This window comes from Schistocerca serialis, chromosome 2 (assembly GCF_023864345.2).
Source record: "Schistocerca serialis cubense isolate TAMUIC-IGC-003099 chromosome 2, iqSchSeri2.2, whole genome shotgun sequence".
NCBI classification, from domain to species: domain Eukaryota; kingdom Metazoa; phylum Arthropoda; class Insecta; order Orthoptera; family Acrididae; genus Schistocerca; species Schistocerca serialis.
In genome coordinates this window covers 1,088,546,764-1,088,565,429 of record NC_064639.1, presented here as the reverse complement: position 1 = coordinate 1,088,565,429, position 18,666 = coordinate 1,088,546,764, and the positions used below count along the sequence as shown (strand labels likewise).

General features: G+C 42.9%; 1 protein-coding gene across 1 annotated transcript in view; it reads left to right on the top strand.

Annotated features, from left to right (window-relative positions):
- The window catches only part of LOC126458532 (serpin B3-like), a 128,174-nt gene extending 110,044 nt beyond the window's left edge, over nt 1–18,130 (top strand). The window contains exons 7-9 of the mRNA XM_050095639.1: nt 2,984–3,125; nt 11,673–11,838; nt 17,949–18,130. Of these exons, the coding sequence (XP_049951596.1) occupies nt 2,984–3,125; nt 11,673–11,821 (291 nt within the window). The 3' untranslated portion in view covers nt 11,822–11,838; nt 17,949–18,130. The remainder of the gene's footprint in view (nt 1–2,983; nt 3,126–11,672; nt 11,839–17,948) is intronic.
- Nucleotides 18,131–18,666: the final 536 nt, after the last annotated feature.

Sequence of the window (18,666 nt, the reverse complement as noted above, 5' to 3'; positions counted from 1 at the left end):
ATTATCCAGATGTGTTCAAGTTGGGGCCCAAGTTGAAGCAAACTTTCTTCCTGTTTACTCAACATTTCTTATGTTTCGTCAATCGTTTTTACTATAACCTCAAGTAATAAATCAATCTTATCCTTCTCTTCAAAAGGTTTTCCCTATGCTGAGCTGGGCTGGGCCAACTGAGGATCAGTAGAAGTGGTAAAATTTGGGCTGGTGTTATTTTTACATCGGAAATTCCACAATCATGTCTGCATTTTGTGACATTGCCGCATTATCATTTGTGCCTTCACGTTTCTATTTTCCCTCTGCAATCTCTATAAACTAAGAGCATCTTCTCGCTCAGTGCCATCAACACCTCCTGCTCTTCTGCTACCGCTATTTTTTTCACCATTACGTGCCATCCTCGTGTTTCTTATATAGTCTCCTCTTTGTAACTGTCCTTTTGCCCTGCTCTGACTCCTCGTCTGCATTCACTGACATTTTATTACAAGAAGTAATTTTGTCCTCACTATACTCAGCAGTACATGACATATCCTCTGTCCTTTTCCTGGGCTCCCTCTCCCCCCCCCCCCCCTTCCATCCAGTTTTTTCCTCACCTACCCTCTCTCTGCCTCGCTTCTCTCCCCCAAGTCCTTTTGCGTTTCCCTCCTCTGCCTTTCCCCATTCCCTCTCGCGTCTGATTTGGCTCCCCCCCCCCCCCCCATTATGAGTCCTCTCCCTTAGTCGGTCCCCCCCCCCTTTTCGTTTTTCCTCTCCTCCTTCATTTTTCCCCCTCATCTGTCCAGATTCCCCCCCCCCCCCCCCCATCTGCCCTTTGCTGTGTTGTGTCATCTTCGTGACGACTTTTTAGTGCAGTGTTTCCAGTCTTGTTAAGTGCTGTGCATCTTTTCCAAAGTATTGCGAACGGACATCATGCTGTCACTGAGTGTGGTTTTTATATCTCTTGCGAACAACCAGACTGTCGCAGTTTTTTTTTAATTGTCTGTCCAACATTTTACCTGTCAGATTCCTGTGTATTTTATTAGCATCGCCCCCTCCCCTTTGTTTTGTTTTATTGTTTTAATTTTCCACAATTTTCCGCCGTTTTACAATTTACGTCACCGTTTTATCGTCTGCTTTTATTGTCTCTTATCTTATGTTTTACAAATGCTGTAGGCTGTAGAGGAGCATACTAAGCTGCTGCCAGCCCGCCCTCTTCGAGGGGAATCGAAATTCAATAAAGGAAAAAAAGAACAAAGGCACTCTGTAGTCGGTCTCTCCTTATCGTTGAGTACAAAGTCGTACACAATGAAGCTTGACCAATATTGTCAACCCAGTAGATAGATAACGTACCCCATTTATTAATCATTAATGATTTTGTAAGACTTGACACCCAGAAGTCACTTATGAGGGCATGCCTTTGTTCATTATGCAATCCATTGCACAACAAATTCAATTATATATCTGAAGCTCATGGGTAGCGATCTGTCCCTCAGTCATTCCACTCACAACACGCCACAAAAATAATCGAAAGGTTTGTTAAATCGAGTCGGTGTCTTACTTAAAATGGCTACCCTGCACAGGAGTCGCTAATTTGAGATACTCTGATGGGTAGTCGGAATATGCATTTTTCTCCAAAATCTCACGCAGCAGGATAGAGCATTCGTCAAACAAATACGCTGCCGTCGATCTAGCAACCGCTGGCTTTTGAACGAGAAGAAACTAATTTAGAGTCGTATCCTCGATAGATAAAACAAAATTGAATAACTTTAATTTAAGTAGCTGACACATTTAACTAAACCTGTGTTGCTCTCTTTCAGCACTTTTTTGCATCTTTCCTATGTCTCATTTTTACTACTGGGTTGTTTGTCGTCGTTCAAAAGTTTTGGTAAGGTATTAGTGTATGGTATGTTTGGGATACAGTGTTGATATGTCATGTATTGCTGAGTATAGTGAGAACAAAATTACTTCTTGTAATAAAATGTCAGTGAATGCAGATGAGGAGTGAGAGCAGGGCAAAAGAACGGTTACAAAGAGGAGACCATATAATAAATATGGGGATGGCACGTAATGGTGAAACCGAGCGAGGTGGCTCAGTGGTTAGACACTGGATTCGCATTCGGGAGGACGACGGTTCAATCCCACGTCCGGCCATCCTGATTTAGGTCTTCCGTGATTTCCCTAAATCGCTCCAGGCAAATGCCGGGATGGTTCCTTGGAAAGGGCACGGCCGACTTCCTTCCCCGTCCTTCCCTAATCCGATGAGACCGATGACCTCGCTGTCTGGTCTCCTTCCCCAAAGAACCCAACCCCCGTAATGGTGAAATAGTAGCGGTAGCAGAAGAGCCGGAGGTGCAGATGTCACTGAGCGAGAAGATGCTCTTAGTTTATAGAAAATGCAGAGGGAAAATAGAAACGTGAAGGCACAAATGATAATGCGGCAATGTCGCAAAATGCAGATGTGATTGTGGAATTTCCGGTGTAAAAATAACGCCCTTTATACGATGCGTATCACAATTAGTAGCGAAAACTGGAATGAATGAAAGTGTAGGAGGGAAAAGGGGGGGGGGGGAGGGAGAGGAGTGGCGCCAAATGATATGCCGATTCTGTGGAAAAATGTTTTCGAACTGGTCCTATGGGCACTATGTAACTCTGAGAGTCTATTTTCTTCGTGACAATGGCTCCTGTGTTAGTCTCTAAATTTCACTGCTGTGCTACCTTTAAAACTGATTAAAACTGAAACTATTGGCCTGATTTTTAGGCTGACTGCACTAATAAATGTAGTATTTTATGTTTCATATTATCAGCCATAAGGAACTTCATTTATTACATAATCTTAAGTTACTACAACAATTTGCATTCGGGAAGGAGATTGAGACGGAAAATGAAATAACTCTACCATATTTTAAGTATCAGACAAGAAGTTTTCCTCCCATACAATAGGTTAGCCATTGATATTTGCAGGGTACATCCTCGTTATGGCTATACAGGTAATATTGCACGTATGGGTTTTCAGCTTGGTATGACCGACATGTTCAGCGAGCTCAAGGCGAACTTCACTGGCATTACCAGAACGGAGCCGCTACACGTGGACATGGTCTTGCACAAGGCTTTCATCGAGGTCGGCGAAGAAGGAACGGAGGCAGCGGCTGCTACAGGTGAGTTAACTCACTGGTCTGAGTCACTGGTGAATGGTGGTGGGGCCTAATTTGTGCTGCATGAGAGGACTCACCCTGCTTATGCCCTGTAGCATGAATCCAGACCACGTGACGTTTAATAAATGTCCATGCACTGAACACGTTTCTTTTAGCTTCACCAACGAGAAGAAATATTTACCATCGAGCGTTGTCCGTTAAGCCAAGATGAACACCTATTCCATTTGCGTAAGAACGGAAATAACCATCTGCCATTACATCTCTAGACTGTGGGAAGCCACAGTACAGACAAAACAATATCAGAATTGCACAGCTGCTGTATTGCCACTAAACAAGCAGCCACTAGCTGATAAACCAATGACTTCATTTGATACGTTTCGGATAGAACCCATCCTCAGATTGTTTGCAAACCAGAAATACACAGCAAATATCGTCGAAATCAAACAGCTGAAACACACACCATATACATCTTGGTCATCAGATCTATAAAGGCAGTATCTAACAAAGAAAGCAAATTAACTGACTAGCTACAACGCGATAACCAGGAAGACGAATTAGGCCACGAGAGGGCGGTGATGAATACAAAAGTAGTGCCACGTAATGACAAAACGGAAACCTTTTTGTTCTTTTCCATAAGAAATGTAGCATACAAAATTAAACTTTTACAACTGTTAGCAGAGTGTTAGTCTTAGCCGGCCGCAGTGGCCGTGCGGTTCTAGGCGCTTCAGTCCGGAACCGCGAGACTGCTACGATCGCAGGTTCGAATCCTGCCTCGGACTTGGATGTGTGTGATGTCCTTAGGTTAGTTAGGTTTAAGTAGTTCTCAGTTCTAGGGGACTGATGACCTCAGATGTTAAGTCCCATAGTGCTCAGAGCCATTTGAACCATTTGTTCGTCTTAAGATAGGGCAAGAACTCAAACTTTCGCTAGATTAGGCGAAGAAGATCGTGCAAGTGAAACTCGTCAAAAGATAAAATAATTTAATAATGAAAGAGAACAGGAAAGCAAAGAAAAAAAGGGTACACAATAAAATTTCCAAATGCATTAGGCTAAGTGGTAACAACAAACAATTCGCTACGTCATCAGTAGTTGTAATATTAGATATCAAGGATGTCGGGGACTCGAACCCACAAAAAATGTGTGTAACAAAACTGATAAGTATGGGGAGCAGCTGCATGGCGATAGAGATAGAAAGACTTGGATAATACAAATGGAATGCTTGAAACTACAGGCCCAATACTTCACTGAACATTTTGGAGAACCACTTGCGTCTAGAAGACAAAAATGGTTCAAATGGCTCTAAGCACTATGAGACTTAACATATGAGGTCATCAGTCCCCTAGACTTAGAACTACTTAAACCTAACTAACCTAAAGACATCACACACATCCATGCCCGAGGCTGGATTCGAACCTGCGACCAGTAGTAGCCGCGTGGTTCCGGACTGAAGTGCCTAGAACGATCGACTACAGCAGCCGGCTCTAGAAGACAGCTGTTCGTTTAAAATCAAAGATGGTTGCGCGACTGGTTTATAAAGATTTCTGATTCCTCTAATATATCCAGCCCTCGGTTTTTAGGCTCAACATGGGGTACATGAAATCCTCTGTCCACGGGTAACATAAGGCGCACCTCTTGTGATAAATGCCAATCAAGGGCAGAATCATATTTGTAAGTGTGTTCCCGAAACCTAGAGACAAAGTTTCAACCAGTTCGACCCAAGTGAACTGAATCTGACTCAATTGGTTCATTAAAATATTCACTGAAATATTGGGCCAGTAATTTAAATTCTTCCCATATGCGTTACTCCAGACTTTATAACTCTACCTCCATGCAAATGTTCCTCACATTTACCAGTTTTGTAATAAATATTTCTTGATGTTTGGAGTCTCCGGCAACCTTGTCATCTAATATTACAATAAATTCTCATGTACAGAGTAGGCTGTTGTTACCTCTTAGCCAAAGGTTTTTGGAAACTGAATTATGCCCTCTAATTTCCTTTGCGTTCCTATGGTCTTTAATTATTAAATTATCTTGTCTTTTAACGAGTTTTACTTGCAAGATTTCTCTCGTTTCAGCTTGCCAGAGTTTGAACCCTTACCTTCCTATTCATAACGAATCCTGTTCCCATTATACCATTTGCTGCTGCTGTTGATATTACCCTACACTCATCTGAACAGAAATCCTTAGTTTCTTTCCATTTCATTCACTGGCCCCTACTGTATCTAGATTAAGCTGTTGCATTTCCCTTTTCAGATTTTCTAGCTTCCCTACCACATTCAAGCTCCTGCCATTCCACGTGCCATATCGTAAGAATTGTTCAGTGAGGTACTGTGAGCTCCTCTAAGTTGCGCAGACGTATGTGAGGCCTTGAGTAGTCATGGAGAAGGAGACGTTGGTCTTCATTTTTGTGGCGATGAACACAACGAAGTCGTTTCTTCTATTTCCTGAAGATAGCAGAATACACTCCCGAGTTGATTGTTGCACCATGAGGGGGGATATCAAACAGTATAACACCTTCATAGCTCTACAAGACCGTCGCCATGACTCTCCTGGCTGATCGAGTAGGGCTTTAGACCCTCTTCTTCAAAGGAGAAGTGGTTTGGAGCCACTATACTATATGGACTGCCGTATTGTTTTCGGTTCGAACTGGTGAACCCATATCTTATCACCTGTGATGATGTTCGACAAAAAATGTCATGATCATCCTCGTAACGAGCGAGTAATTACGCATATGCAGACCTTCGTTGCTGTTTATGGTCTTCTATTAGACGGCGAGGAACCCAGCGAAGCACACCTTTAAGTACCCAAGCTAGCAGTCGAGTGTATCACCACTGCCAACGGAGGCACTGTTTGAACAAAATTAATAGATACTTATATTGTTTTTCAGTTGCAGGGCGTTTGTGGATCATCTAGTAGTTGTTCGACTGAGTAGAAATTTGGCAAATAGACTGGAACACGATTAGAGGGTGGGGGCAGCAAAATTTCAATTTTTGCAAAAAGGGCTACGCTAAAGCATATATTACATATTTTTTTAAGATTCTGGTCCGGCCCACTATGATCCTGCTGAGCAGGAAGAAAATATGGCATGCGAGAAGACTTAAATACCCTATATCACCAATAATTTCAATTTATCTCATGGTAAGTTTGTAAGTTGGCAGTATAATTTTGCCCTTAACATACCATTTTAAATATAGAAACGTTCACACATGCTCTAGTTCAAGTAAAGTGATACTAATCTGCATAGTACAAAGAGTAATCATCATTTATACATGGTATGTTATCCCTTCCTTTCTGTGGTTATTAATTATTATTATTATTATTAAGAGAAACGCAAGAAAGGGATAATATATATATATATATATATATATATATATATATATATATATATATATATTGATTTGTAGGTGGCCAAAGATAAATATTAAATTATGTTTCAAAAGAGCGCCAGGCTCCCTACAAATTATTTCAAATGCTTTCGGCGAAATGTAATGCAGGCTAAGTTCACTGACCTAGAATAAATGGTATCTTTGAAAGTATGCATTTTTTTGACGAAATAAAATTAGTGAAGCTTTGCACTTCAGTTAATTGAAGAACTTGAAATGATTCCTTCTGCTCCGGCTGTGGTGATATGTTACACAAAAAAATAAAATTTAAATACGCCGCGTAATGGCGGCCAATTGTTGCCAGTCAAAGATCACCGCTGTTTGCTTCCCAGAGACTGAGAAAATACTAAATAACTTCTTGCAATTATTAATTCAGGAAGAATTTTTTGCGTGGGTTCTTTGAACTTACTTTTTGTAAATATATTTCCACTAAGCACAGAATACACACTTGAATTATTTGCTACGTACGAGAACAAATAAAACAAAAGCTACCGGTTTACAATAGAAAGGGTACCTTACATACAGCAGAAGAAATGATCTTACTCGAAGTGATTTTAAATATCTTTTTTCTCTTATATATAATGACAAAGATAATGTTAGTTTCGAGAACGTTATGCACTATGATCTCATCTAATATAAATAATGTATTTTTATTACATCGCAATCGATGTAGTCTTTCTTTGAAGCTAATTTAATACATTTTCATAATTAATTTTGTCGTTTATGTCCATATAATATTATTCAGGGTCCTTTTATTAGTTACTTCAAATATATAGGGTTGAATATGTCAAAAGGGGCACTATAGTGGCCGACATGAACTCGATACTAACAAACATTCCCTACCTTGCAGGTTAATAGTCACGTAGTATCGCAATCACTTTGAACTGAAGTGGATGCAGGGAGTTCCCAGCCGTCGAGAAAAGTAGAACACGGAACGCATTTCTAGAGGGGCCATAAAAAAAGCCGAACCTTTGCAACGGGCAGGCAGGCACCATTAGCTAACAATAAGCCATTAAGCGAGCTTCTCTGACTCACGCCTGCGTGGAACAGAAAGAAACATTTTAGCATAGCAGGGGGCCGCTTGGCCGCTCTTGGAGGACCAATACACTGAACTCGCATTTACGAAAAATGTTGAGTTGCACAGAATAAAGTTAACAGCGGGGCAAAGACGGCGGAACAGAACACGCGTAGAAAGACCACACCTGATGCCTGGGGAAGCTTCTAGGAAAGGAATGCTGTCATAACCGCAACGGGAGGTCTCTGAAAAGCACGAAAAATATTGTAGCTATGTTTCTTTTTTTTTATTTTTCAAAACGGAAAACAGGCCACAGTGGAAAGCATCGCTATTTTTAACAAATACTCTCATATCACTTAATGAAAGCGTGGAGAACACGAGGTTGCACATGGACAGCTCGCGTATGGGCGGAGTCTGAGAGTATAGGAGCGAAATGTGAATGCTATAGGCCAGAAGGAAAATAGTTTCCACCCCCAATACGCTTCTCAAGCTTCATTGAGCCTAGAAACGACGCAAGTCACACCACAATCGACATTGGCCGCTACGTCTTGTGGTAGGGGATGAACGCAAGGTACAGCGGGGGAACAAAAAAACGTATACAGACTAGGGCCATGGGTAGAAAGGAGAGAGGCCTCTTCAGACCAGGGCCATGGTAGACGGAACACTTCCTGTTCTGTGGGCCTAGAAGAGCTTTTTTGTAAACACTTGCGTTGACAGGGCTCGAAAATCTAGTAACATCTCTAGAGTGGAGATTACGGATTTCGACCCGGGTTAGTTACATCCTGCGGAACAATTAAAGAGCTCAGAGATGCACACAGCGCTAAGCCAGAGCGAGTGGAAATTTCCAATAGTTTAGGTAGGGAAAAACACAGTTATTCGCCTTACGAAAACTCGGGCAGTTACCGACAGCTGATGCAGTCAAGGCCAGAATAGTATTGAGGTTTACAGGTCCGCACACCGTCGATGCGCCGCCATCACCATAACCCACTACCGACCACAGCAGCCGCCGCTAAAGCATGGTAAATACCGTGTTTGCTCAGGCGCTCAGTAAGAGAGTCGATAGCTTGTGTGTTCACTTCAGTTCTATTGGAGATTGGAGTTGTGTTACGTATTTTCTTCTCATTCCCTCTTGTCCATGCTAGCCACGTCTCGTGTCTGTGTTCATAGGGCTTAAAAGTCGAGAAAGGTATTCGTAAATATACGTTATTGTCCAGCTGAAATAGCATAGACAATAGGGTATATTGGAGTATTGTGAGTGTAATACTTTGGAGGGTGAATTGCTTTGTGGTCATTGTATTGTAAGTTACTGAGCCATGTGTGGCTCGTGCTCTTGCCGTTCATAACTTGGTGCCTTATAATAGCGATAGTAGCGTCTCGTTTCCTTCTCGTGTTAATGGCGCCACTGAGTTTGCTAGTATTGTTTCTCTGCGAGTGGCAGCAGCAGCAGCAGTTATCGATAGCCAGCACTGTGGCACTATCTTTGATGCCACGGCTAGTATTTCCAGGTCATCGTGTGTGTCAGGCAGTTCGGCATCAGATGGAGCAGCGAGGAGGTCCGCAGCATGAGGGCAGGCCGGGACCGCTGGCGGCGTGCAGACACTGTCGGATCGAGGGGCTGCAGCCGAGGACCGAACCCAGGACGTTTCAAGTTGAGTGAACCTTATCCAGTAGCGAAACCTCCACTGTTGGAGAGCTCACTGTTGTTTGCATGTTGTTGTTCCCAGGGTCGGTGAGACCAGTTGCAACACGTGGAGTCTGTCAGGTTGGCAGAAGCTGTTAGCCGCCTTCTACCACTTGGTGTTAGTTTGGATTTAGTGTTATTATTACTGAAGTGCCACTTACTGCCTAGTGGCTGCTAACGCCTCAGTTACCTGCCCTGGAGGTTACCGTATTTTGCGGCAGTGCATTCCTTCGTCTTGCCGATGCTGTCTTGCATGGCATGTAATTTGACAGCTTCCTTGATTGGGATATGGATAATTGTTTCCCTTGTCTACCTGAGTTATAGTGGTTCCTTCTACCTTTTGATGTTTTAAACACCGGATTCTGGAGACGCAGTGCTGTCTGTCACTTCGCTCTCGCCTGAATTATTGCACCTTTGTACTGTTTATCTGGCGTTAGGTGGATTTGCTAAGAAGGTTGATTGACGTTTAAACCGTCTCTAGTTTGAGTTGCCCTCCTTAGGGGAACATTATTCTTGGCTGCCTGTCACACCGCTTACACAGCTGTAGTGACCTTCCCCAGGTCGAATCAGGGAGCACTGTCTGTGGATCACTCCATCTTACTTGGTCAAGTTGTCATAGTTGTTTAAAATTTACCCTAATGTTATAACATGTAATTGCCTTTCTCACTTGTAATTCACGCCTTCAGCTGTTAATTGTTTGTAACATTGCTTGTGGCTTTCAGCCGACAAATAATTTTCAATTCTGTCTTAATAAGGCCTTCAGCCTTCACTATAGCCTGTTACATTTGGTTAAGATTGTTTAAAAAAGATTTTATGTTTTTAACATGTTATTGCCTTCCTTACTTGTAATTCAGGCCTTCAAGCCGTTGAGTATTCTGAAATTGCTTGTGGCCTTCAGGCGACGAATAATTTTGAATTTTTTTCTTAATCAGGCCTTCAGCCGTTGATTGAGTGTAACATTGCTTGTGGCCTTCAGCCGGCAAACGATCTGCAATTCTTTCCTAATAAGGCCATTACTATAGCTTGTTACAGTTTTTTGATTGTTTAAGAAGAAAATGTCTAGTAAATGTTAGTATGTAACTGCCTTCCTCACTTGTAATTCAGGCCTTCAGCTGTTGAGTATTCTGAAGTTGCTTGTGGCTGTCACCTGACAAAAAAAAAAATAAATAAATAAATAAAAAAAATTGAATTATTTCTTAGTAAGGCCTTCAGCCGTCAGTGTAGCAAAATCTTTTAAAATGACTGCTGAAAGTTATTTCTTCAAATAAAGTGTATGTGTTTACTGTAGCCAACGGTAGCTGATTATGGCCCCATCCACAATCGTTGCCTTATCCTGCCACTCCCTGACTACCAGATTACAGTTACACTAGGGGTTCTTTTCTCACGTGGGAACGCTTTTGAAAGTTTGTTACGAGTTCATGTTTATCACGATTACTTTCGTTTAGTTTGTGAATTCATAGTCAGGATCTTCCTACTTATAGAGGATTTTCCAACGTCACCAACTACACACTTGAAGCCAATGTGTATGGTGATTCTGTAATAAAAAGATTTAGTACAGGTAACAGTTGTTTGTGTATTCTAGAGTAGAGACTACCCCTTCGTCACTGAAATATTTGAGGGCATATATGACGAATGTTATTCTGTTTAATCGTGACTTCATCCGGGATCTCCTTACCTTGCAGACCCTGGATTCACAGGCACTTTAATCTGTCAGATATCTCCGTGCATGGCAAGTGGCAAGGACGGGTCATAACGACTGGGGGAATACGTTAGAAGTTAGTGATGCTTTTAGCAAACAATTTTCTAGCATATGAACTGATCAGCACACCACTCCGAAAAATTCGACAGTTTTGGTAGTATATTAAAGATTTCCCTTTCTCGTGCATTCATTAGATGTTTCTTGGGGTACAACAGTATTGGAATATCTACTTAGTAGGAAAAATTTAAAAAAATACGGCTCACAAGACCTAACATAATTCTCTAAAATCACTCATCGACTTTTGCAGTGGTTCACTGCTCACTCCCTATCATGAGACTTAGACACGACCGGCAGAAATCACGATATATATGTTTAGAAAAGAAATGCAGAAAATATCACAAGCAAGCATTCATTGTAACGATATAAAACATAACATCGGCGTCGATACTTGTAAAACATTTGAGGTGGCCTACTTGTGTGATGCAGCCGCAGCCGGCCGCGGTGGCCGAGCGGTTCTAGGCGCTTCAGTCCGGAACCGCGCGACTTCTACGGTCGCAGGTTCGAATCCTGCCTCGGGCATCGTTGTGTGTGATGTCCTTAGGTTAGCTAGGTTTAAGTAGTTCTAAGTTTAGGGGACTGATGACCTCAGATGTTAAGTCCCATTGTGCTCAGAGCCATTTGAACCATTTGATGCAGCCGTCATGTGTTTCCTATATACCATGGTATCCTAAACGAATGAGATTGTTTAATTCCACTATTCTTTTGTCTGCAGTTGTTAGTTTCTCATCAGTCACATCTGTGGGAGGTGGGCGTTCGGAGCAGATCGTGTTTAAGGCCGACCATCCCTTCCTGTTCTTCATACTGCACGAACAGACGCGACTGGTTCTCTTCGCCGGACGTTACTCCTCGCCGCCTCCTTAACTACTCAATAATGGCTGGTAAGCTTCTCCAGTGATCATAACGTACCAGTAATTTACTTGTAGAAAAGGAAGTCAGGCCCACTAAACGGTAGGTAACATTATTAATTAATGATCACTCTTTGGTGTTGTGTGCAACAAAAGGTTCCTCTACACGGGTAGACACAGCGCCACAGGACAATATCTCATTGTGTTGGCCATGACGCCCGTTTCGTTTAAGCGTGTAACAAGACATTGTTAGTTCTGCAGGTCGACGATAGTTGTAAAGGCAAATATAGACGTATCTAACTTAAAATCACTGAATTCAAACGCCTACTCAAAGCGTAGAATTTTGAGCCAAATGCTAATGGCTCTGTTCTAACTGGATTGGTTATCTGGTTGCAGGAGCGTGAAATGTTACATGAACTGAATTGACACATATAAAAACTTTCATTTGATAATAATGATCAGTATACTATAAGATCATAGCCACAAGAAATAGGGAATCCGAATAGAAAATAACCAAAATACACTGAAGCTCCAAAGAAACTGGTAAAGAGGTTTGTAAACAGACAGAATACGGCGCTACGGTCAGCAACACCCATGTAAGACAACAAGTGTGTGGCACAGTTGTTAGATCGGTCACTGCTGCTACAATGGCAGGTTATCAAGATCTAAGTGAATTTGAACATGGTGTTATATAGTTCGCGCACGAGCGATGAGACACAGAATCTTCGAGGTAGTGATGAAGTGGAGATTTTCCCGTACGACCATTTCATGAGTGTACCGTGAATGTCAGGAATCTGGTAAAACATCAGATCTCCGAAAAATCCTGCAAGAACGGGACCGATGACGACTGAAGAGAATCGTTCAATGTGACAGAAGTGCAATCCTTCCGCAAATTGCTACAGATTTCAATGCTGGGCCATCAACAAGTGTCAGCGTGAGAACCCTTCAACGAAACATCATCAATATTGACTTTCAGAGACGAAGGCCCACTCGTGAGCTCTTGATGACTGCAAGACACAAAGCTTTACGCCTCGCCTGGATCCGTCAACACCGACATTGCACTGTTGATGAATGGAAGGAAATATGTTGCCTGGTCCAAAGAGTCTCGTTTCAAATTGTATTGAGTGGATGGACGTGTACGGGTATGGATACAACCTGATGAATCCATGGACCTTGCATGTCAGCAAGGGACTGTTCAAGCTGCTGGAGGCTCTGTAATGGGGCATGTGCAGTTGGACTGATACGTCTAGATACGACTCTGACAGGTGACACGTATGTACCATCCTGTCTGATGGCCTGCATCCATTCATGTCCATTGCACATTCCAACAGACTTGAGCGATTCCAGCAGGACAATACCACACGCCCAGAATTGCCACAGAGTGGCTCCAGGAACACTCTTCTGAGTTCAAACACTTCCGCTGGCCACCAAACTCCCCAGACATGAACGTTATTGAGCGTATCTGGGATGCCTTGCAATGTGCTGTTGAGAAAAGATCTCCACCCTTTCGTACTCTTATGGATTTATGGACAGCCGTGCGGGATTCTTGGTGCCCATTCCTCGACCACTGCGTCAGACATTAGTCGAGTCCATGCCACGTCCTATTGTGGTACTTCTGCGTGCTCGCGGGGACCCTATGCGATATTAGACACGTGTACCAGTTTCTTTGGCTCTTCATTGTAATATAAGAAACACAGGTTGGTAAATCAGGAAACAAGGCGTTCATTCAACAGTACTCAGAATCTTTCCTTGCCGACTTTTTAATTGTGTAACACAACACATCATTATAAATAAAATACGTTTGGTATATACGAGGGTTGGAACTTTAATAGTGGCAACTATTTATTTACAGCTCGTCTCTAAGCTGGTCGCAGGTTGTGTTCCAAAAATGAACAGCATAGAGACAATAGTGATGACACTTTCTGCAGGAACTGACCATCATTTTGCAGGACAATGCTCAAGCACGTACAGTGCAAGCTGTTACTGATTTGTTTGACTTATGGGGCTGCTAGGTGCTATACCACCTACTGCACTCCCCTGACTTAAGCCCTCGTCAGTTCAACTCGATTTCTAAACTGAAGGAAACACTTCAAGGCATTCGCTACAGAACTGCTGCAAATTCGTCGGGCATTAGACCGCACCGCTCGAACTGTCAACACAACTGGCGCTACTGAGAGTATCCTACGACTTCCACATCGCTGGCAACGGGTTATACACAGTGCTGGTGACTACTTTGAAGGTCAGTAAAACTTTGAAACAGGTGTCTATTTTGTACGATCTGTAAATAAATAGATGCCACTATTAAAGTTCCAACCCTCGGATGAAGTCGAATTTAACGGTCGGCATAAATAGTTGTACCGTCATATTTCGATTCTTAGAGGCCCCTCTGCCTTCCTGTGGTTTTCCAGATCCAGCAATGGGCTGTCGAATTATGCCAGTTTTTTCTCAGTCAGTCTGTGGGTGTGCACCTTTACCTGATAGGCATGTCGTCTGTAGGAAGTCTTGATAAGGAAGTCTTGATACAGACGCATCCGCATGGGCAAGGAAGTGAAAAGTATCCCACGTTAAACATACCTCCCAATTTTCTGTAATTCATTATACAGACCTTTCATTTTTACGTTCTTTACTCTTCAAAATCCAGGTGATAAATTTGTAAATAGGAATAGGGAAAAATATAAAAGCTTTTAATAATACGTTTTCTGGCTAAAGGACATGACATCCAGTACCAAAGAAGCCCATTTGTTGACTGAAGGTACATGACGTGGCTGAACGATGCTGCATGGCCGAGACAATCCACTGACGGAAAAAAAAATCGCAACACCGAAAGATTATTAATGTATTGTAACGAAATTTCTGGAATACATTTGTCCAGATAAGATATTCAAGATCACAGGTTATTGTAAGCACGAGGTAAGTCATTGCAGATATAAAATGCTGGTACATTAATAACCGATGAACAAGCAGAATGTTGAGTGCAAGCATGCAAATGTGCATGCATTGCGTTGTGTGAGTGCCGGATATCAGTTTGTGGGGAGAAATTCTCTGCCTGATGCACTTAGTCGGTCAATACAGGGACGGTTAATGCTGTTTGCGGATGATGCTGCAGTTGTCGTCCGATGATGTGTCACATGTGCTCGATTGGAGACAGATCTGGTCATCAAGCAGCACAAAGCTACATGCTCACACTCTGTAGAACATGCTGGGTTACAACAGCGGTATGTGGGCGAGTGCTGTCCTTTTGGAAAACAGCCCCTGTTTCGTAAGTGGTAGCGCAACTGGTTGAATCACCTATAGTAATTTGCAGTCTGGGTGCGTGGGATAACCACCAAAGTGCTCCTGGTGTCACGCGAAATCACAACCCCAGGCTATAATTCCAGGTGTAGGTTCAGCGCATCTACCACGCAGACAAATTGGTTGCAGGCCGTCAAATGGTCTCCTCTTAAATAACACTGAGCCATCACTGGCAGCGAGGCAGAACCAGCTTCCATCAGAAAACACAACAGTCCTCCACCCTGCCCTCCAAAGAACTAGCGTCAGAAACTACTGAAGTCTCAAATGGCGGTGGTCTGGGGTCAGTAGGATACACGATACTGGCTCGGAGCTGCCCTTGAAGTAACCGATTTGCAGTAGTTCGTTGACTCGCTGTGGTGCCCACTGCTGCCCCTATTGCTGCTGCAAATGCAGTACGAAGCGCCAGAGCCAAACGCCGAACACGATGGTCTTCCCTCTCTACGAGGTGCACTCAAGTTCTAAGGCCTCCGATTTTTTTTCTGCGGACTGGAAAGAGATAGGAACATGCGCATTGTTTTAAAATGAGGCCGCGTTCATTGTCAGTACATCCCAGAGATGGCAGCACCGTACGGCAGATGGAATTTTACCGCCAGCGGCGAGAATGAGAACTGTTTTAAATACTTAAAATGGCGACGTTTTCCTTACTTGAACAGCGTGCAATCATTCGTTTTCTGAATTTGCGTGGTGTGAAACCAATTGAAATTCATCGACAGTTGAAGGAGACATGTGGTGATGTGTCGAAAGTGCGTTCGTGGGTGCGACAGTTTAATGAAGGCAGAACATCGTGTGACAACAAACTGAAACAACCTCAGGCTCGCACAAGCCGGTCTGACGACACGATCGAGAAAGTGGAGAGAATTGTTTTGGGGGATTGCCGAATGACTGTTGAACAGATCGCCTCCAGAGTTGGCATTCCTGTGGGTTCTGTGCACACAATCCTGCATGACGACCTGAAAATGCGAAAAGTGTCATCCAGGTGGGTGCCACGAATGCTGACGGATGACCACATGGCTGCCCGTGTGGCACGTTGCCAAGCAATGTTGGCGCACTATGACAGCACGAATGGGACTTTCTTTTCGTCGGTTGTGACAATAGATGAGACGTGGATGCCATTTTTCAATCCAGAAACAAAGCGCCAGTCAGCTCAATCGAAGCACACAGATTCACCGCCACCAATAAAATTTCGGGTAACCGCCAGTGCTGAAAAAATGATGGTGTGCATGTTATGGGACAGCGAGGGCGTAATCCTTACCCATTGCGTTCCAAAGGGCACTACGGTAACAGGTGCATCCTACGAAAATGTTTTGAAGAACAAATTCCTTCCTGCACTGCAACCGAAACGTCCGGGTAGGGCTGCGCGTGTGCTGTTTCACCAAGACAACGCACCCGCACATCGAGCTAATGTTACGCAACAGTTTCTTCGTGATAACAACTTTGAAGTGATTCCTCATGCTCCCTACTCACCTGACCTGGCTCCTAGTGACTTTTGGCTTTTTCCAACAATGAAAGACACACTCAGTGGCCGCACATTCACCAGCCGTGCTGCTATTGCCTCAACGATTTTCCAGTGGTCAAAACAGACTCCTAAAGAAGCCTTCGCCGCTGCCATGGAATCATGGCGTCAGCCTTGTGAAAAATGTGTACGTCTGCAGGGCGATTACGTCGAGAAGTAACGCCAGTTTCATCGATTTCGGGTGAGTAGTTAATTAGAAAAAAAATCGGCGGCCATAGAACTTGAATGCACCTCGTACTTGGCCGTCCGGAGGACGGTCTTCTTGCGACCGTACATTCCCGTGACCACCATAGCCAGCAATCAGATACAGCGGCTGCATTCCTGCCAAGACTTTCTGCAATATCGCAGAAGGAACGCCCAGCTTCTCATAGCCCAATTACATTACCTCGTTCAAGCTAAGTGAGGTACCTGATAATGGGGTCTCGGTCGCCTTAAACGCATTGTTAACATAAACTCACTAAGTCCAATCTCAAAGGTAACTAACGCTCACGACCGTTACAGAGTGTATTTAAAGCAAACCTGATTTGCATCCACCACTCTTACGCGACTCATAAGAAATCGGAACAGATGTATAAAGACGCCTACAGGCTTTCGTTTATGTCGCACAACTCTTTCTTGGCCTTGCGATTTTTTTCCGTCACTGTATTTTTGTCACTTCGGACGCTAGACGCATCGTGCTGTTGAGACGATGCGTGATGTTATGACTCTCCTGAACCCGTCGATTTCATATTTGCATGACAGTCGTGGATTCCAAGCAACCCGAGTAACAATACCGCAGAACGGTGAAGCACATTCTCAATAGCCGATGATCCTGTCGCTACAGGGTTAGTATACGTACTGGTAGACACGTTTCATACACGAAGCGCAGCATAACTTTCTCACAAGCAGACAACGTTAAAACGCGGGTTTTGAATTAGGAACTCGTTTCTTAATCTTTCCCTATATAAACAATGCAGATGGCCTTTTACCTACCTACTTCGTAAGATTTCGCGGCATTGCAAATAATTTGTGTGGCCAAGCATGAACTACACTTAACGTCAACTTGACGTTTGTTGGATTGTCTAAGGTCTAAATAATGGACACGGATATTTTATATTAAAAGATGTAACATATGGATAGTTACGTCAGTGAACATTGATGCAACTGATAGTAACACCGTCTTTAACGTACACTCAATGGCATTGCAATTAGTGGCCAATAACATACATCGAATTAGTGCAGTCTGTACTTGAATTAGAGAACAGCTAGTGACTATGTCGATAGAGAATCAGTTAATGATGTTCAATTCAGTTTCATTCAATTTCCTGCAATTTGCTAACGTTACCTTTACCTGTTTCAGCTTATCGTATCCTGAAGAATTTTCTTACCCGAAGATCTCTAGCATGGAGGCGGCCAATCTGCGTGGCTAATTTGCGTAACTATCTGAAAGTAAATCGACAAACACTGTTCTCAGTGTGGTGCCTCTTTGTATATCCATTTTATATGTACAATAACAGATTAAAATGCTGCCGAATTACAAAACACTGTATTATTTTCGTACGTCTATATCCTTGACTCATTATTTTTCAAGCATTGTCAGAGAAGAAACAAGGTAATTGGAAGTGTTTTATTTTGTCACTTTCCAAGTGGAAAAGCCTGATATGAGCGATATCTGCGCGATATTTCGATGGTCGTAAATGTGAGAGCAAATACATTTATAATGAAACGACACAATTTAGTTCTCTCGTTTTCTTTATGTTTCCTTTGGGTCACCTTTTTATATTTTAGTACTCTTGTGAGTGAAATCCTTAACAGTCCCTAAGGTCTAAATAGTGGAGATGGATATTTTACGTTAAACGATCTAATAGATGGATAGCTCGTCAGCGAACTTTGATGCAAGTGATGATAATACTGTTTCAATATACACTCAAGTAAGTTTCGCCGTCACTATCTCAGAATCACTATACAGGTACACTGTTTCATCAAGATTTTGATTTTGATGGCTACGATGTCTGTGATGAATAACAATTAGACATGTACGCTAATGTAAGTAATAACTGGAAGCTTGTTAAAGGTAC